General features: G+C 42.8%; 1 protein-coding gene and 1 long non-coding RNA gene across 4 annotated transcripts in view; one reads left to right on the forward strand and one right to left on the reverse strand.

Annotated features, from left to right (window-relative positions):
* Positions 1-1,521: 1,521 nt before the first annotated feature.
* LOC115287683 lies at positions 1,522-4,768 on the reverse strand. The gene is made up of 3 exons (XR_003906601.1): positions 3,992-4,768; positions 3,280-3,486; positions 1,522-1,868 (listed from the first exon to the last, which is right to left on the reverse strand). It is a non-coding gene; the product is annotated as an uncharacterized LOC115287683 (long non-coding RNA).
* The window catches only part of NFE2L2 (nuclear factor, erythroid 2 like 2), a 32,404-nt gene continuing 16,092 nt past the window's right edge, over positions 4,680-20,991 (forward strand). Inside the window, exon 1 of one of the 3 annotated variants that reach the window (XM_029934337.1) lies at positions 4,680-4,873. In XM_029934337.1, coding sequence (XP_029790197.1) covers positions 4,829-4,873 — 45 coding nt within the window. In that variant the 5' untranslated portion in view covers positions 4,680-4,828. Of the gene's footprint in view, positions 4,874-5,236; positions 5,494-5,577; positions 5,675-20,991 lie in introns of those variants that run through there. The other 2 variants (XM_029934339.1, XM_029934338.1) reach the window with 2 other exon arrangements.

Consider the following 20,991-nt stretch of genomic DNA (forward strand, 5'->3'; position numbering starts at 1 on the left):
TTATATTACGCAAAGGCCAAAATGAGAGTCATGGAATAGCAAATGCCAAAAGACAAATACCTTGGCAATTTTTACTTCCCTTTTCACATCCCAACTTCTGAGAGTGTTAAAGACTCTGTCTACAAGGCCTGTCAGTGAGGATACTTTGCTCTTTCATTATTGCATTCAGCCTTTTATTTGTCTAAAATGAAAACGGCTTAATTGATTTCCCCCCAACTTCAAAAATGCTTACTATAAAAATTTGAGCAGTGCAGAAAAGTATAAATAACAGTGAAAATTATCTGATATTCAACACCTGTATTAATATTTGATAACTGGCCTTGCAGACATAGCTCTAGGTGCATTTTTCTGTACTCTGTTTATTTTCTTTATATGGCATTTTTATGTACAGGCAACTTTGAGTATCACTCTGAAGCTGTGGTTTTTAGTCTCTACTCAGTGTATTCACAAAATTCCGTCTTTGTCTGGGGGCTCCTGTTCTGCTGAGTGAATGTTGCAAACATAGCAGTAGATTGAAAGAGCAAATGATCTTTAGACCATTACCACAACTGCACTTAAAAATGTCGTCTAATTCTCCAGGCTCCACTCTAGTAACTACAGAATGGAACAATTTGCAAAGCTTTGTGGTTAAAATTCAATTTGAAAATGAAATGGACCCAGTGGCTTGGGAGAAAGCAAATGTTCCTCCTCTACCTCATACCCCACCCCCACTTTTTTTTGCTTATTATTATAATTAATATATGTTTACTTAGGAAAACCCAGGCAAAACTGGGAAAAATAAAATCACAAGCAATCTAATCAGAATGATTATGATTAACATTTTGGAGCATATATGTTCAGTTGTGTCTTTTTGATGCACATATATTTATTGAAGTTATCAACACATAATTCAAAAACTCTTAAACTTCTGGGTTTTTTTGCTTTGCTCACTGCACTGCAGTTTCTACAGAGCATTATTTCCATTATGAGCAGGAAACTATACAAGTTAAAACTGGCTTTGGAGATACACAGTTCTTTGTATCTGTAGTTTGCATAGTGACGTATGCACACCAAGGAAAGGTTATGGGTGTGTTTTGAAATTAATACACTAATTACTTTGAACACTGGTGTATGGGAGTTCAGTTTATCTACTAGGCATGCTGTTCCTGAAGTTTAATTTCCCTCAGCAGATATTCAGCAAGTATCTTACATAACTAGTATAAATGAGGTCATGTGATGGCCAGAATTTTGATATGCATTTATATCTCCATCTATTTAATTGATGAAATGCCTGTGTTCCTTAAGTATATTCTGACAAGAATATCTCATCATCTAACATCATCTATCTAATGGTGTGATACTAGTGCATGCTGTGATAAGGTGACTTATTTTGTATGTAGCAAAAAAAAAAAAATAGGAAAGATACCTTCCTCACAGGGAAGTCAATTTGCCTCTAAGGGTTTGAGACTGTATTACACTGCAAAAGTACCATCCCCATATGTGCCCCAGAATGATGGTTAACGAACAAAAAGCAGCCAGGAGAAACTTTGTCTTCGTTATCTATTGCTGAGAAACAAGCCACACCCAAAATTTAGTGCCTGAAAACAATTGATTATAATCTCTTGCAATTCTTTGGGCTGATTAGACTCAGCCAGGCAGCCATCCAGGGTCTTGCTTGGAGTCTCTCATTGATGGCATTAGATAGGAGCTGGGGCTAGAATTCTCTGGTGGCTTGACTAGGTGGCTGGAAGGTTCCAAGAAGTTTTCTTCACTCACGTCTGGTGCTTTGATTCACATAGCCTTCCTCTCCACCAGGAACCTCTTCCCCCTAGGTTTTCTCCTTGGCCTCTCTTCCCATGAAGCTAGACTTCTTACATGATGGCTGACTTCTATGAGTGTAAAAGTAAAAACCCCTATGACTTTTTAAGGCTTAGGCAGAGACCTGGCATAGTATCACTTCCAGCCTCTTTCCATAAATTAAAACAACTCAGGGCCAGCCTTGATTCAATGTGGGGGGACTATACAAGCACATCAGTATGAGGATAGGTGGTTCATTGGGTGCCATTTTTGGAAACTAGCAACCCAATATTCTCCAACTATAAACAGGACAGATTTAAAATTTCAACTATAATTCCAAAAAAGTCTGGATATTTTATAGCTCAAACACAGAGTACAATTAAAGAGGAAGTGAAAAGAAGAGATAAGAAAGTCTCAAGGTGATGAAGAATTTTGAAACAGTAGGTGTTTCCTTGGCCTTGCAGATTAGATCAGAGGGAGGATCGTGAAATAAACAGCCATTGCATCACCATTATCCAAATTTTGTGTGCTCAGAAGGCTTAATTCATGATGCTTATTTTTTGTGTTTGAGAACTCTAGCACTAAGTATTACAATTCTGACACATTTGAAGCATATATGCTGGATTGTCTTTCCAAAGACAGCAAAGAACTCAGGCAGCAATGGAAATATTCAAGGATTAGTAGAATGCGAATCAGACTGGAGAAAAAATAAAGTAGTAGCTAGGAGAGCCAGCAGTAAAGATTCCCATGGCCCCAGAGCAGGACCGGAAAACCAGCATTCTCTTTCCTGTTCATCTGGAGCTAGTCAATGCGCAGTATCTGTGCCCCCACAGCACAGTTGGTAAGTTTGAAGGGCAAGGAAGGGCTCAGGTTCTTACATGACAATCTGATTCTGCAGACTGGGAACCTCCTTGACATGCCTGGTCTAAGACTGGGGTTCCTTCTTCTTGTGCTGAACCATATTTGACACCAAGCAGCTTTTCGTTAATGTTTATTTTTCTTTGACATGTTTAGACTGTTATCATATTATTCTCCTCCCTTTAAAAATATGTACTCTGGAGGTGCCTAAAATAACACACTCCTAGCAACTGCAGTTTCGAAAAATAAAGGTTATTTCATTCATTAAACTCAATGGAAATTTGTTGCTTTACAAGAAAATACCAAATGCTTTATAAACTCCTAGAGGGCAGCTACCGTGTCATATATAACTTTGGTATCTCTCTTACCTCCTGGGTTCACTGTCTACTTTCTCCAATGTAGTAGTTTTAATAAGTAACCTGAATTGTTAAACAATACCTCTTGTGCCCTTCTTTGATACAGAAATATCATTTCATTATGGCTCTGCATGTTTCATAGCAAGTTCGTTGTAAAGAATTTCACTTAAGCTTGTTTCCAGTGTGCGGATCATTTTGCAGGCTTTTCAAATAACAGCTGAAAAGGTTTAATTCAAGTTGAAGAAGCTTGCTTATATACAGGCAATTAATTTAGTTAGGCTTCACTTACCTCAAGGAATATTTGAACATATATATTTACAGATAAATCCTGGGAGTGTCAAATTATGCAACCAAGAGAAAGTAAGTTCTTTGCAGTATTTTGGGCGTTGATCTGCTGAAGTCAGGCTTTTTTTTTTTTCTGTCAGGTTTTTGAATGAAATAGTAAAACCTCTGACAGCACTGCCTACTTCACCTGGCTTTGCATAATTCCAAGAACCTAGAAACAAAGATTATTAATGAGTTAGAAAGATTGTTAACGCATAAGAGAGAAAAAATTAAAACTATCTCTTCTCTCTTAATCTGAAGATTTCACAATATTTGCTTTCAAGTACTTGAAGTTTTCTGTGGACAATGATTAATTTTTCAATAATTGCTTTTAATGTAAAAGGTAATATATATTAACTGTAGATTTAAAATAGACTTAAAGTAACAACCAGAAAGGCAAATATCATTCTTGATGTTACACCTACTATTTTAGTAAACATGGAGGTTGTTCAATTTTTTCCTAGACACCACCTATTTTTACAAGACGGCTCCATACTGCATAAGCTATAATTTGGTCTTTTTTATTTTTATTTTTTACATTATCTGCTGGTAAGAATATAAAAGAAACTTGTGAAGATTATGGCATGTTGTAGTTTTGGCAGTGTTAAAAGACGCCATCTGTGGTGTGACATGTGAGCTTTGATGGGAAGAGAAGACTCTTGGTGGGCAATACTGACCATTCTCCGAGCAAAAGAGGCCTCCTCGGTTGCCCGCGGCGATCTGGGCCAGCCAGAGTGCCAGTGCGTGGGAGTAAGCGGAGGGCGTTCAGGGTGACTGCGAGCACGAGCTCCCCGCGCGGTCCACCGCTGCCCTGGGCAAGTCCCACTGGCACCGGCCCAGGAAGGGACGGAGGGCGCGAGGGCATTTCGCGTCGCGCGCGGCCTGGGTCCAAATATTTAGCCTCCGCCCCCAGGGCTGGCGCCAGTCTCTGGCGGTGGAGTGAGATAAAGCCGGGCAAGGTTCTGCAACCCCGAATCAGGGAGGCGCAGCTCCGACACCCGCGCCTCTCCCGGGTCTCCAGGAGTGTTTGTTCCAACTGTTTAAACTGTTTCAAAGCGCCCGAACCGAACGACCTTCTGCAAACAACTCTTAATCTCGCGGGCCGAGAGTTTAGGTTTTATTTACGGCGGGGAGGGAAGGATCGAACACAGGGGCCGGGAAGCCAAAGCAGCCCTCCTCCCGGCATCCCGCCCGCGCGTCCGCAGGGACCCCCACCCGCGGCCCTTCGCTGGGCCACAAGCTTCTTGCGTCAGCTGGGGCGGGGACGGGGGATTTTCGGAAGCTCTGCGGGCGCCGCCAGCCCGGGAAGGACTAGCCCGGGCTCTTGCCCCGCCCTCCGGGGGGGCGGGAGGCGGAGCGGGGCAACAGCCCAGCCGGGCTCTCGGGCCCTGTTGCGGGTGTGCTGCAGAGACCGGAGGAGCGGCCGTCGCCTGTGCCGCCCAGTCCCCGCCGCGCCTCGGCACCCGGGACAGGGCTGCCGTCGACGAGCGCCAGACCACGGTCCGCAGCTCATCATGATGGACTTGGAGCTGCCGCCGCCCGGACTGCCGTCCCAGCAGGTGCTGCCCCGGCCCTTGGAGCCCCGCGGTGGTGCCAGGACGGGGACAGGGGCCCAGGGAGCCGCGGACCGGGCGGGACAGCCACAGCCGGCTTCTCCCGTCTACGGCTAGACGTAGAGTCCGGACTGCTGAGGCCGCGCACTAGAGCCGCTACGCTTGCTCTGGGACCCGGGAGGAGCGGGGACCCAAAGGGCCGCGAGGACCCTAGGGGCGGCGAGGGGAGTGGGGGTGCGGACCCCAGGGACTACTAGATAAGAGGTCTGGAGGCCACTTCCGTGTGCGTAGGGCGAAGGGGCCTCTCTAGCCCGCTCCAGCTTCCGGAGCTGGGACTCGGGAGCCCCAGCTGGAGTTTGAGCGGCGCCAGAGGTGGCAGAGCAGGAGGGGGCGGACGCTGGCGGTCTGAGCCGGCGCAGCCCGGCCCTTCCGGGGCTGCGCTGCTCCCCCGCCTCGGAGCCGGCAAAAATGTGCCTAGTCACGGGGCCGCTCTCGGGGGAGTTGAGGTATCCTCCGGACTGGGACCTGGAGCCCCTGCCCTGCCGCCGCCCCCGTCCACGGCCTTCGTGGGCACGGGCTGTGGCTCTGCGCGCTCACCCTGCTGTGCCGTCTGAGGGCACCCTTTGGCAAGTAGTCAGTCCATCCTTCCGATCGCTCGTAGGCAGCTTGGCTAGAAAGCCCAGCCCCCAGGGTGGGGGAGGGAGGAGGTCACTAAGTGCCCCGCGCGCTCCTCAGCCTCGACGTGCAGCGGCGGGACTAGGCGCTCCCTCGCGTGGTGGGAAAGGGTCGGCCTCTGGCTGCCAGCGGGTAAGTGCGGGCGGGCCGCGAACTGAGTTCGGACGCGGCTCCCGGATACTTGTGCGGTGCCTCCCTGTGGCGCATGTCGCGTGCGTGGACTTGGCCTCCAAGACAGTGGCCGGTTGGCTGTCACGGCGGCCCTCGGTTGGCCCTTTCCTGCTTTATAGCGTGCAAACCTTGCCGCGCCGGGGCCAAGGGACAAGTTGGAGCTGTTGATCTGTTGCGCAATTGTTATTTTCCCCAGGGCGGCTTTGTCTTTGGATTTAACGTTTCAGAATTGCAGTTCCAAAATGTGTAAGGCAGGATATTCTGTTCTGTACTGTCAAGGGTAAGAGTTTCGAGAGTGGATTAGAATTTAGGCTGTTAGTAAATTTTTTGCTGTCATATATTATTTCTTGGATGCTTTAGTTTTTTTCTAGTTGAGAGTTTGCTTCGATTTCTTAGCATGTTGCTTCCTTTGCTAGGGTAGAAGGTGGGACACTTGGGTTTCATAATATTTTGCTAACGAGTTTTGTAAATTATTATAAAAGTGAAAACAGGTTACTGTTCATACTTTGTAGGGACTTTAAAAAATTTTTTTTAAATTTATTTTTGAGAGACAGAGACAGTGCGAGGAAGGGAGGGTCAGAGAGAGAAAGAGACACAGAATCTGAAGCAGGCTCCAGGCTCTGAGCTAGCTGTCAGCTTGAACCCACGAACCATGAGATCATGACCTGAGCCAAAGTTGGACGCTCGACCTACTGAGCCACGCAGGCGTCCCTTTAGGGACTTTCAAAGCAGTAGATATTTATATTTCCAAATATTTTTGGTAATCGTGTTCTTAGGAAAAATACTTTTAAAGGAAATGTGTAGCGTAATGGGTACAGTAATGGCATATGTTTTTACTGTTAAATATGAAGGTTTACATTAATCTTGAAGATTTAAAGTAAGATTTTAAGTTATTGATAATATATTGTGCTTTTTTGTTGTTTAAAGCTGTTTGTCTTTAGCCCCCCCATTGATTCCCCCAGTTCACACTACTATGAAGTAAATTGTACTTTCCGTACTTTCTGTAATTTATATAACCATATAGTTACTTACACAGTAGTCTATATAACCAAAAGATATAAGAGGCTAATGGACTTCTTTCCTAAATTGTGTTCTAGAGGCCTCTATTATTTTTAATTTTTTTCTTTCCTGTATAATTTAACATTCTATGTATACAAAAGTTCAGTAAGCATGTGTACTGCTTTCTCTTTTAAATGTGAATTTTGAGTTGTATTTGATAAGGTGACTACTTTTCCAGCTCTGTAATCAGTTTTCATATTTGAAGACTATGAAAAAAGGAAATGGAGTAAAATTTGAAATCAATTTCAGGCATGTAACTATTAATCATATTAAATAATAGTATGTAGTCTGGAAAGATTTCAACAAAGAGTCAAGAATGGATTCTGACCTTAGTCAAAGAAATTCCAGGTATGAGGTGCTAGGATTCAGTTTTTCATCCTGTGTACAGAGGAGTTATTGATAAACAGGGTAGCAAGGAGAGCCTGAAATTTTGTACTTCCGTTAGTTGGAAGGAACCATCCATAGCCTTTTCAAGGGTGTCTCAGATAAAGTACTTTGATATATGAGGGATGGCGCTGATCTTGGACTAGGCTGGCAAGATTCTTTTTAAGGGAAAATAGGACAGGCCTCTCATCTGAATGAATGTTAAGCAAAGAACAGTTTGACTTTTTAGATATGACTTTTTAAACTTGAGAGATCATAGAAGCTGCATATAGGAGAATAAGTACACGTTTCATATCAGTCTTTCTGTTTTAAAAATAACTTGGGCCATTTTGGAATCTTTTTTTCTTGTTAACTTGGGTTTTTATAAACAATGCTGTTATAAAGAACAACTGTCTTTCTTTAGGATTACTAGGCTCAGTTGAAAACCAAATACAATTTTTCTTAATATTTATTTTCATTCAGGATGAATATCCTTCGGAGCTACATGAGAAAAGGAACCCTCTGTGGACTAGAGGCACTTTTTTTTTTTTTTAAGAATTTCCTACCTACTGGCTGAACATAATTTAAAGTGGGTTTTGCATAAATAATATTTCCTCTTGAATTTTTCCTTGATCTGGGGTTAACTCTTCAGTGCAAACCCTTGGGTACAGGAAGAAGTTGGCACTGAGATGATAATAAATGAGTTATTGGGTACTTCCTTGAGTGCCAGGCACTGCAATAATTGCTTCACATGCATAATTCCACACTAACCCCATGGGAAATACTATTATCTCCAGTTTCCAAGGGGAGAATAGAGGCCCAAAGAGGCCAAGAGTCCGCTTAAAGTGACCCCAACTATTTTTTTTATTAATTAGTTTATTTACATAAGTAATCTCTGCACCCAACTTGGAGCTCGAACTCAAAACCTGGAGATCAGGAGTCCCACGTTCCACCAACTGAGCCAGCCGGCCGCCTGAAATGCCCCAACTATTGACAGGTGGAGATGGGGTTCACACCTAGACAGTCTGACTCCAGTGGCTTTAAATCACCACTTCCAGACTAGACCAGGACTGCTTAAACTTTACACAGGAGGAACAGCTCACACTTTAAAAAAAGTGGATTAATTGAAAAGAACTAGGGGGAGGAGACAGGAATTAAAAAGATTAATTTCCACACCTTTTCCACTTAACAAGAAACTCAGTAACTATGTATGTATTGGAAGAGGGGACCCTCTTAAATACAGTGAAAGTAAATACAACCTGTCAATGGAATTACCACTTGAGGGCCTTTTAAGGAAGACTCAGACCTAGAGAGGTTTCATTTAGAGGGGCAGGACCCTTCCTTCCTTCCTTCTTTCCTTCCTTCCTTCCTTCCTTCTTTCTTTCCTTTCCCCTCCCTTCCTTCCATTTTATTTTTAAGTAATCTCCACATAGGGCCCAAACTCACAACCCCGAAATCAGGAGTCACGCACTTTGCTGACTGAGCCCCCACACGCCTCACGACCATTTCTTAATATAATAATACTTTTAAAAATTCATGGGATCCTGGCAGTGTTCAAGATTAAGGTTAGAGCTATGTCAGGGTTGGGGTTAGGGCATCACATTTTTCAGGGACCATTTTCCTTTTTCTTAATTAAATCTGTTAACTGCTAGAATCTTTGCTTACCTCTGTTTGCCTTGTTAATGGTACATTCTCCTGTTCATTGTTTTTTTTTTTTTCTTTTGAAATAGTCATCAAAAATAAGTTTGATAGTGAATATACATATATAGTGAAGAGTGGGCTCGACAGGGTTAGGCCAGGTTTAGGGTCAGGGGGGAGAATGGGGAGAATTTGAATGGAAAATGGCTAGGAGAAATTTGTTGGCTCAAATTACAAATACCAGTCTCCTGTTTGGGGCCATTGAAGCTAGCATATCTCATTGAAGCATATGTAGGGTTTTGAATATTTCAAAATCAAATATATTATTTCTTAGTCTAATTTACTGTTAAACAAGTTGTTTTCAGAATTATCGTCTTATTTGTCTGCATTAAGGATGATCAGGATTTTTAGGATCCAGTGGGTAATTTGCCTGAAAGTTAGTGTGGGTAAACCCAGAGTATTTAAATGCCTGGTCCAGGGGCGCCGGGTGGCTTAGTTAAGTGTTTGACCTCAGCTCAGGTCATGATCTCACAGTTCGTGGGTTCGAGCCCCACGTTTGGCTCTGTGCTGACAGTTCAGAGCCTGAAATGTGCTTTGGATTCTGTCTCCCCCTCTCTCTACTCTCCCCCACTCACACTTACATTCTGTCTCTGTCTCTCTCAAAATAAAAAACATTAAAAGAAAATTAAAAAAAAAAAAATGCCTGGTCCAGCCACTTCTGAAAGGTTGCTGAAATCTGTTGCTTACCAGGGTATAGAAGGACAACTTTACTAAATGCAGCATTTAACCTACCTACCTCCTTTACCTTTGGCTGTATGTTTGTTTTAAATTTTACTGTAACATGAAGAATAGAGTTTCTATTTTGATCATACGATTTCTAGGAGTTACTAAAATTTCATTGCCACCTGCTAAAAATGTATTAAAAAAAAAGCTAAAATATTTTTTAAAAATATGGTCCAACAGACACTTATTGAAAGGGCTCTAAGATGCAGGCCAAGGCTCTTTCAATTGCTCAGTTGATAATGGTATGTTTTCTGGAAATGAAAGCAACAATTTTATAATATTTACATTCCAAAACAGTACTAGAAAAAAAATGGAGTTCTTATACTAACCTCGCCGCCACCAGACACCCTCCCCCCGCAAAAGACTCCAAGACTGCTTAATAAAATTCCATTCTGCCTGAAGTTTTGAGTTTTCTTTGTGTCAGCCCCTGCCACAATAAACACTTTTCAGTTACTGGTATCAACAGTTTTAAGAACCAGGCACTTGGCTGGCTCAGTTGGTAGAGCATGTGACTTTTGATCTCAGGGTCATGAGGTTGAACCCCACGTTGGGTGTAGAGATTACTTAAAAAAAAAAAAGTTAGGAATTCTAAGGGTAGAGGGGCTTTTAACCAATCGTCTTTATGGCACATGGCCTACAATACCTGTGTGTCATAAAGCCTCATCTGTGGGAGTCTTCCTGTGTGTGTAAGCATGTAAGTTTATTTGGCCCAGACTCTGGTAGTGAAGACAAATCCAGGGTTTAAGAAGGATTTAGAACATCAAGTCCATCTTTCAGTGACCCTGTTGATAATTGACTCTTGAGAGTCATTACAATCCCATCAACAGCCTGTGTTCTGGAGGATTAAAAAAAATCCTTGTAGCCAAGTAGTCACTCCTTTCTCATAAACTCCGAAATGGAGACTTTGGGGCCTGTAGTAATAGCATACTGGCCAGATCTGAGCCCTCCGTGCTTTTTTTTTTTTTTTAAATAAGAGAATGATTGTGTAAGAAAAGAAAAAAAATCAGATCATTTGGCTTTGAAGCTTTCTTTTGAACTTCAGAGTTTTTATTTGCTGCATTAGGCAATTCTATTGAATTGCCTTTTAAAATCTCTGATACTTGTCTGATACTTTTTTCCCCTCTACAACTAGATTATGAATTCCTTGAAAGCTGGGCATAGAATCTGTATTTCTCTCCTTTAACAATTTTTTTTTATTTATTTTTGAGAGGGAGAGAATCCCAAGCAGGCTCTGTGCTGTCAGTGCAGACCTTAACTCGGGTCTCGAACTCACCAACCTCGATGTCATGACCTGAGCTGAAACCAAGTTGGATGCTTAACCAGCCGAGTGACCCAGGTGCCCCTGTGCTCTTTTTGAAACAGCTGTATGAGATAGAATTCACATGCCATACAGTCCACCCATTTAAAGTAGGCAGTTCAGTGATTTAGTGTATTCAGATTGTACAGCCATCCCCACAACCGATTTTAGAACATCTTCAGTACCCCAGAAAGAGACCCATACTTATTAGCAGTAGCTCCCCATTTCCCTTCAACTCCCTTAGTCTCTGGTAACCACGTACCCATTTTCTATCTCTGTGGAGTTGTCTGTTCTGGACATTTCATGCAAATGAAATCATACCTTATGTGGTTTTGTGTGATTGGCTTCTTCCATTTGATGTCTTGTTTATAAGGTGTGACCACAGGGTAGCATGTACCAGAACTTCATTCCTTTTGATTGCTGGCTACTATTCCACTGTATGGATTAAAACACATTTAATTTTTCTTCTCATCAGTTGATGGGCATTTGGGTTGTTCTGCTTTATGTTTTTATTTTTGTTCCCTACAGCAATGGTTCTTAAACTTTGTTGTCTAGTTGAATCACCACCAGTATTTTAACATACTGACATCCAGGTCATATCCCTCATTAAAACAAAGTCTGTGGTGGTGGGACCCACAGCTTCTGCGAAAGGATTTCAGTGTACAGTCAGGTTTATGAGCCAGTGCCCTAGAGCACCTAGCTCAGTGCTTGGTACCCATTGAAGGTATGTATAGTGATTTAGAAAATCTGGTTAGGGTATCTGTCTAAAATCATGAAAAGAAGTGTCTTTGTATTTGATCACTGACCTTCACAGCCTAAGGTTAACACCCAAATCTCAGAACTGTTTAAAGGTGCCTGGTGAATGCTGGAAATTCAGTAAATGTAACTTGAGCTTTTTAATCCCTCATGGAGATTTGGGTGATAATTTTGTTATCTAAAGGTTTTTCCCCAAGTGGGTCAGAATTCCTGTGTTTGGTCAGGAATGTGTCCTGTGAGAATGTGCAGTCTTGATCATTTAGGACAAGCATAGCAAAGGCGGTGGGGACAGAATGCTTGGGCTGACTGTTGGAGAGCCTAGAGGCCAGGACGCCCTTGGCCTTCCTTACTCTAGGAAATTCTGTGCACAGTGTTCTTAGGCCTTGTTATCCTCTCCGTTTGAAAAGAACAAAAACCTTAAATCTTCAAGGCAACTTTTAGCCGTTCAATTTTTTGACTCCCTGTAATCTGCTTAGTGAAGTCTACTTTGTATTCTGAGCACAGTAGCTGCCATTTGTACTTTCTGGTTTACATCTTTGGAAACTGGGGCTAATTTCTGAATCGATAGCGAGTGTGTGTGTGTGTGTGTGTGTGTGTGTGTGTGTGTGTGTGTGTCATACACACTGCAGTGCCACTAAGAGACTTGAAAGTGTGAGTCCGGGCCTTCTGAGGCTGGCTTAGCCGACAGGGTGGGATCAGGCCCAGAAGGGAGCAGGCACCCGGTTCCAGCCACGGCTTCTCTCTAGTCTGACCAGGTAAAACTTTTGCAGCCCACCTCCACCCTTTCTGAAGTTATCAGTGGTTTGGAATTCTTTTAACCCTTAAGTTCTTCCTTTTTAAGATTTAAAAAAGCAGTATCTTATTCTTTCATTTGTTCTTAAGAGTTTTGTCCTGAGTGATGGATGTAACGTGTGTTTAAAGTGTCTTCCAACAGAAGGTTTTCAGTGTTAACATTTAGGCTCTATGCGATGTGTACTTGTATTTCAGTGAATGACTTGCCTCATTAAAGGCCGTTTTCCTTCTTTGCTGGGGGGTAGCCATCATCCAGGGTGGGTTAGTGCCCGTCTCTCCCCACACGCCACGTCTGTGTAAGAGCAGGTACAATACTGACCGCCTGGGTGGGTGGCCTGTTGATAAACTGTGGAACCTTGCTTTTACTCCAGACTTGACAGCCTTTTGTTTGCTCTGCTTCAGCACAAAATGATAATGCACATGAATGTAGAACCCAACCTGTTCCCAGTCTAAGGGATTAGAATACAGGGGAAAATGATTATCATGTTCATTGCTTTCTATGAACAGAACTGAAACAGAGGTATGACACATGATAGAATTACTCTACTTTGATGGAGTGCAGATGTGGGAGCACTGGGTAACTCAATGATAGTGTCATCTTAGAAATCCCTGTAGAGTACAGATGGAGTCCCCCATTTGGCGAGTTCCCAGTTTGGGTGAGTATTCCCATTGTTAGTAGGTCATGTGCCTCCCTTCCCCTGTGAGGTGCCCCTGGGATGCCAGAGCAGGATTGATTCTATGTAGAGATGTGTTTGGTGTTGCTAAAGGACTTGGGCCTCTGGGTCTTGAACTTCTAGGGAGCTTCAGGAAGGAGGGAAGGTGTCTTATAGGATATTCAGCACTATTGTGACAGCTAGGAAAACCCCCATCCCCCATTTCCATCCAGTTCCGGTTGCTGCTCAGTGGTGGGGCCCTCCCCAGTGGAACCTCAGTCATGTATGGACTTCTAGAGACCGTTGAAGCCAGGATATTACTGTCCCCAGGGAAGCTCAGGGTATTACAGGAGTCCCCCATGATCCAGGACCCTCAGTGGGTGCCTGAAACCTCAGATAGTATGAAACCCTGTATATATGATGTTTTTCCTTATACCTGTACACCCATGACAAAGTTTAATTTCTAAGGCACAGTAAGAGATTAACAACAGCGTGATAAAATAGAACACTTATGACAACATAATGTAATAAAAGTTATGAATGTGGTCTCTCAAAATACTGTACTCTTCTTGGGATGATGTGAGATGATAAAATGCCTATATGTTGAGATGAAGCGAGCGACATAGGCCTTGTCACGTTACATTAGGCTGCTGTTGACCTTCTGACAATACATTAGGAGGAGGATCGGCTGCTTCTGGACCTCCATTGACTGCAGGTAACTGAAACTGGTGGAAAAGGAAATGGTGGGTAACTGGGGTGGGGGGAGCTCCACGTGTACTTCCTTGTTCTTTGTAGGAAGGCCCTGTCTCCTCAGATGGTGGCCTGTTCACACCTTTTATTCTAAACCAGAATGGAGTAACAGAGAGAAGGTGATGAAAGCTCTAGAAACCAGAAGGACCAAGTACATTTCATTTACTCAGGTAGAGTGTCTAGTCCAGTTCACTTAACACAGAGGTCATTGTCATTTGATAATGTAATATTGTCACTGCTGATATTCACCATTTCTCAAGCCTACAGCTGCAAGGAACCTTTCCTCAAGAGATAAGCTAAACATTATTTTAAAATTTCAAGATGAAGTTAAAAGCCATGTACCATACTTCTTTGGATCTTTACTACCTTTTTTATTGGGTACTTCATGAAGAAGTCTGAGTCCTGAGTATAGAATAGCTTAAGAGGTTATTATGGTAATAGATTGGTGCTTTGGGGAAAAAAAGCCTAAAATATGGGGGCAAAATGAGATTACCATGTCCCACTGTCAGTCTGAGGGACATAACTAGGGTCATCTAAGGAAATACACTTAGAATTTATGTTGACTGATGTATTCAGGTTGCAAGATTTTTCTTTTTAATGTTTATTTTTGAGAGAGAGAGAGAGAGAGAACATGAGTATGGGAGGAGCAGAGAGAAAAGGAGACACAAAATCCGAAGCAGCCTCCAGGCTCTTAGCTGTCAGCACAGAGCCTGATGCGGGGCTCAAACTCATGAACCACGGGATCATGACCTGAGCTAAAGACAGATGCCTAACCAACTGAGCCACTCGGGTGCCCCCAGGTTGCAAGGTTCTTTAATAGCTGTTTGATTCTTTTTTTTTTAATTTTAAAAAATATTTTATTTATTTTTGAGAGAGAGAGAGAAAGACAGCATGAGCAGGGGAGGGGCAGGAGAGAGGGAGACACAGAATCCGAAGACAGGCTCCAGGCTCTGAACTAGATATCAGCACAGAGCCCAGTGCCAGGCTCAAACCCACGAACCATGAGATCATGACCTGAGCCGAAGTCAGACACTTAGCCAACTGAGCCACCCAGGTGCCCCAATATTTGATTCTTTCAAAAATTAATTTTATTGTTAACTTGAAGGAATATGTGTTTATAGATTTAAGATGTAATACTTTATTCTTAATAGAGTACCCAAAGAATATTTTGAAGTATTATTACTATGAAATAACTTTAATAATTTTTCTATGACTAGTGGTTGGGTCATAACTGATAGTAAACACTGGTATCTTTGTTATGTAAGTAATTCGAATTCTTTGAACCCAAACAGCTTACGTATACAGTGAAAATACTGAATTCTGAGCCTAAATGTGCACTTACTCATTTTACAAAAACTATTAGGAATTTACACGCCTGAAGAACTTTCAGGGCATGAAGTTGCTTTAATCTTCAAGGTAATGCAGCAAATATGTTGTCTTCCTTGAAGGACATTTGCTTTTCAAGTTGCCCCTCCTCCTAATCAATCCCTTTGCTCTTTGTACACCTGGGTTTTAGGGCATATTTTATATCATTGAGCATAATTTACTTTACATCTCTGTTTTCTCTGCTTAACTTCTGACTTCCTCTAGGGCAGGTACTGTATGTTATTTCTTTTTAACTCTGGTGTCTGGCATCCTGCCTAGAGTTTACATAATAATAGTTGCTCCCTAAAGTGAGGGTGTCTTTTACTGCCCTCCAGGAGCTTGGTGTTTACACAGGCTCATCTGTGACACATGACAGCTCCATGACCATGCAAAGGAGAAAATGTCACTTCCAACTGGGGTGCTCAGAGGACAGCCTGGAGGAGGTAGCATTTTAACTACAGTTGTTGTGTTTTGTTTTTGGTTTTTGGTTTGTTTTTTTAGTATGTAGGATTTCTTTGGCACACACTTCATTTGGAAGTCCAAGGAAGGGTGCAGGCACGAGCCAGACTTGGGCACCAGATTGGGTCACTAAGGGGTGAAAAGGTCCATTTGGAGCTGGCTGTAGAGAGCCCTTCAGTGCCCATGTGTGGCATTTCAAGTCTTATGTAAGTATCTTGAAACACAGAAGGCTTTGGAAAGGGCAGGACACATGAGCTGAATATGGACAGGAAGTTACTATGGGCCATGCATCAGAAGATGGAGAGGTTGGAGCCAGAGAGAAGGATGGGGGGCTGGGGGAGTGGAGAGACGTGGGTGTGGCTTAGTTGGCTTGGCATCAGCACATGTATTGAGGATCTGTATTTGTAACTCTAACCTGTAACCACCTTTGTTAGCCATCTAAGAATTTTTTAAGCCCCCTTTTATAGGAAAGAAATAGATTTCCTCTATCTGTTGGCCTCATCGTGATACTATTTGTGCGCAAACTTGCATGCTCTGCTGTTTCTGTGTTTTAACAGAGACTCATCCGCCAACGTGCTCATTCCCCTGATGAAAGGGGAGGGAAAACGAGCCAGAAGTGGTCGCTGTGCTTGAAGGATTGTTTTTTTTCTTCAAGGTGGCACAGAGGGAATGTGTCTCTTTGTGCCCTTCTCTAAGATCAGTTTCCTCTTACTGCCTGGTTTCAGCTGTAACAGTCTCATTTGTGGCTTACAAGCCCCGCGATTAGCAGTATTCACCTAAGAAAAGAAAAAACAGACCATATCCTGTCTTTTTCGTAAGCCCCAAGCTAACAGAGGTGGGCATCTAACCATATTGGTGGTAGCAGCCACAGTCTCTCAGGCTCTTCCCAGTGCTGGCCAGGGTGCTAATGCTTTAACACACTGATTTTGTTGTGTTATTCGTCCTTACTCTGTAATGTGCTCCTTATTCGCCCTGTGAGGCAGGCATTATCCCAATGTTACAGATGAGGGACTGAGGCCCAGAGAGCTTAAGTTGATAGACATTACAGTGGCATGTGCTTCAGTTTCATCGGCGTTGGAATGTGGAGGACACCTGCCACGGTACTCTTAGAACTGAGTAGGAACCGGGCACAAGGTCTAGCACACAGCACTCGTTCAACAAAGGGTGGCTCTGATTACTGTTATCGTAATTGTATTTCTTCTCTGTCGGGAATGCTTGATATGTGGGGAGCTGAGATTTCTTAGGCACACTTGAAAAATGCCCTTTCTTGAATTCTGTGTAGTGGCAGAACACTCCTATCCTTTTTTGCTCTTTGCTGTAAACTTACCCACCTGTGGTCTTCCCTATGCATGTCTTTCACCTTGGGGATTGAAATCTCTAGAGACAGAAAACCAGTCCGTGGCAAGACCTTATGTGCGCCCTGTGACAGCAGAGGGCTACCTGCTGGCCCAGTCTCCCCTGTAGGGCCCTCTCGCCTGACTGCTGGATTCCCAGTACTGGTGTAGACTGATAAGCCGCCAGCTTCTTGAACTCCTTCCCAGACACACTCCTTCACTTGGGGCAGAATTTCTTACTCTGGGGTTTTGGGCCAAGAAAAGAAGCAGTGTCCACAGGCCAGTTGAACTAACAGAAAGAGTTTGGGGAATGGAAGTGTGTTAGTGGAAGTCTAAATCCAAACATGAGCTGGTCCTTGGTCCTGCCCCCCATCCTTTGGTCTTTAGAGACTAAAATGGTCCTTTTGTAATGCTACCCTGAATAACTCACACCTTACAAAAAGAGGGGGAGTTGGGGCGCCTGGGTGGCTCAGTTGACCAAATGTCTGACTCTTAGTTTCTGCTCTTGACTTCATGAGTTTGAGCCCTGCATCGGGCTCTGTGCTGCTGGGCATGGAGCCTGCTTGGGATTCTCTCTCTCTCTCTCTCTCTCTCTCTCTCTCTCCCTTTCTCTCTCTCTTTCACTCTCGCTCGCTCGCTCTCTCTCTCCCTCCCCCCCTCCCCCTTTTTCTCCCCCCCTCCTGTCTGTCTCTGCCCTCCCTGGCTCATGCTGTCTCTGTCTCTCAAAAATAAATAAATGAACTTTAAAAAAGATAAAAAATAAAAAACAAAGGGTAGAGTGGTGAAAGGAAAGAAGACCTGAAAAACCCAGGAGGCAAGGTAACCTAACTGAAAACTTCTTATGTTCACTATCCTTTTGTATTGCCGTGCAGATGTCTGATGCATGCATAAATTATGACCTCATCTTCTATTTCTTATAGAGTGGTTAGACCCAGAAGCCTAAAATTTAGATTCGTCTCGTGTTCATTTGACATTGGCAACGGCAGTTGAATTTATTAATGGTTTTAATACCTCACCCCTAGCTGTCCTTTATATTTTTAAGGGGCATTACATACTTTTTTTTCATATGAAAAAATAACTGTGAGGCTAGTCCTGGTAGGAATGGTGCGGTGAGGTCGCGTGGCGAGCGCCACACTACCCTCTGTGGCTAGTTAGTGGCGGAGCCCTAACTGGCTCCACGCTGGGCGGTCTCCCTGGAGAGGCCTGGGTTATTCGAGTGCCTCTGTGACCTACACCTGGGTTGGAGCTCATTGTCACCATTTAGTAGATGCGGGTCTTCAGGCAAAGTCAGTGAACCTCTCTGTGGTTTGATTTCCTTGCTCCGAAAGGGCAATGATGATAATGCCACCTGCCTTGCAGATGGGTGTGCGTAAATGAGATACTAGATGTAAGTGCTTGCAGTCATGTTGAGCACTGAGAAAGTGCACAGCAAATGGTAGCCGTTATTATTAACATTATTACTTAGATTATGTCACACTGCTCTTAGTCTGGATTTAGAATACTATACTATGATCTTTTATTCCCAAATCTTAATGTGAAGACTCACCTGCTAAACAGTGTCCTTACATATTTATTTAGCAAGTTTTGAAAAGATTGACATTAAGGAAAAGACAAGATTTCTGTACTGATCTTAAGAGCATGAGGTACTATACATACACTAATTATAGTTTTTCTAGAAGAGGTCCAAATTGCTGCCTGGAGGTTGGCAACAACAGTGGGTACTGTATGTTTTCAAACACATGGATCTGGAAGCTGCTGAAATAGAATTTCCAAACTCCTCTTTATTCATATCTTTAATTGGAATAGATAGTGCTTTCCTTCATGTAAGCCCCTTATTTCTCCCCATTCTTCAGATGACCGTTGCAGTAATTTGGAAATTGTGTGGCATCTGGACCACACACTGCTGAGTAACTTCCGGATGGCCCCTTGAGTCATTACGCGCCTCTTTAGTCATTCAGACTCACACTGGCACTTGTAGGTCACCTATGTAGGAGCTTTTTACAAGTAATTGCTAGCAGTGTAAATATTACCTAGTGAATTTGGGAGGGTGAATGTCCTCCCTGTAGCCTGAGGAAATAATTTGCAAAGAGTTTGGTTCAGTAGAATCCAAGCCCCTCCCCCAACCCCCTACCCAGTGTGTAAGCTGCACCATCACTAACCAGCAGGGCTAGTGCAGCCGAGGGATTGAATTTTTTAATTTTAATGAATTTTGACTTAAATTTTAAAACAGGAAAAATAAGTAAATTTAAAACCAGAATCATTGTTAAGATTTTTTTGTTTACTCTTAACTTTATTCTAAAAGGCAGCTACATTTTATGTGATCATATCTATAAGATGTGTTGTAGTGTGTATTGAGTGTGTTCATCACTTCTGATACCTCATTAATAATATTAAGTTTTTGGTTACATGTTAAAATATTTTTTGATATATTAAGCATATTGCTAAAATTAAATTTCACTTGTTTTTTTTCTTTTTAGTAAGGCTACTAAAATTTTTTTAATGCTAATTTATTTTTGAGACACAGAGAGAGAAAGAGAGAGAGACAGAGAGAGAGCAAGTGGGAGAGGGGCAGAGAGAGAGGGAGACACAGAATCTGAAGCAGACTCTAGGCTTTGAGCTATCAGCACAGAGTCTGATGCAGGGCTCAAACTCGTTAGACTGCAAGATCATGACCTGAGCCAAAATGGGACACTTAACAGACTGAGCCACCCAGGCGCCCCTGGCTACTAAAATTTTTTAAAGACACATGTGGCTTGCATTATATTTCTGTTGGACAGAACTGCTTTAGAGCCTCTATTACAGGTAGCTAAAATTAGCTAGTTTTAAAATTCAAAATTAGCGATGTCTGGCTGGCTCAGTCAGTAGAGCATGCGACTCTCGATCTTGGGATTGTAATTTCGAGCCTCACATTGGGTGTAGAGATTACTTAAACAGAATAAAACCTTAAAAAATAAATAAAATTCAAAATTAGATTTCAGACTTAATTCTGGACATCCTAGAACCAGAGGTATTTAGAGGAAGGGATCTTAGGCATTCCTAACCCAGCCCTGTCCTTTGGCAGAGGAAGAAACCGAGGCTAAGAGATAGGTAAGATGGCAGGATTAGGTGGGGACTGGAATCTCTTGGTCTTGATGGCCTCCTGCTTTGGGTCCGCGGTTTGCTTGGCCTTAGAACCCAGTGGGCATCAGAGCTGCAAAAACCTGAAACTCCTCCCAGATCCAGCCTGAAGAAAAGGTCTTGAAGAAGAAATTATTTTAGATGGCCAGGAAAAATAATTTTTTTGCTTTGCCTACCAGTGGATGGACAAGAGGGTCGCTTCTGTGTTTGACATGTATTTTTTTGGGCAGTATAATGAAACAGTGGGAATAGTAATAAGGTAAAAATAATTCCCACGCTTTGTGTGAACATTTATTTTGGGAACCTCCATACATCTAGCTTTCATGTTTTAATTTAAGAAATCCTTTTCCCAAAGCCAGAGATTTTAAACTAGACACACAGCTTTTGTCCTTGAGAAAAAAACGAAGAACTTGACTTCATGTGTTTGTCATTTAGGCAGGTCATCTGTGGTCACTTGATAAAAGTCTAGGCCTGTTTTATGGTATTGTTTCCTTATAAGTGTAGCAAAATGGATTTGAAGGAAGAAACCATCAACAAACTAAAAGGAACACTCTTCGAGCAAACCTGAATTGTATTTGTATTTTGAGAAGTGGAAGAAGAAAGGGAGGCATTAGGATTTACTAAATGACGATTTGACTTATGAGTGTGTGTATCAGATTAGAGGAGGCTACTTGTGCCTAAAGTGCAGGTGACAAGTGTGCGACTTTTGACAGTTAGCCTTTCTCAACTTCCATTTCTTCATCTCACTGATCTTCACAACGTAGCGTGAGGATTACATGACAGAAGAATGCAAGTGGAAGTGTTTTGTGATCTTAAAGCACTACATGTGTGTGGGCGGGTGTCTCCCTGGGCCTTCTTTCTACGTGGCGGTGCAGAACTATTTCTTGGGTCACACTTGATCTCCGTGAACCC

The sequence above is a fragment of the Suricata suricatta genome, chromosome 3 (genome assembly GCF_006229205.1).
Source record: "Suricata suricatta isolate VVHF042 chromosome 3, meerkat_22Aug2017_6uvM2_HiC, whole genome shotgun sequence".
Taxonomy (NCBI): domain Eukaryota; kingdom Metazoa; phylum Chordata; class Mammalia; order Carnivora; family Herpestidae; genus Suricata; species Suricata suricatta.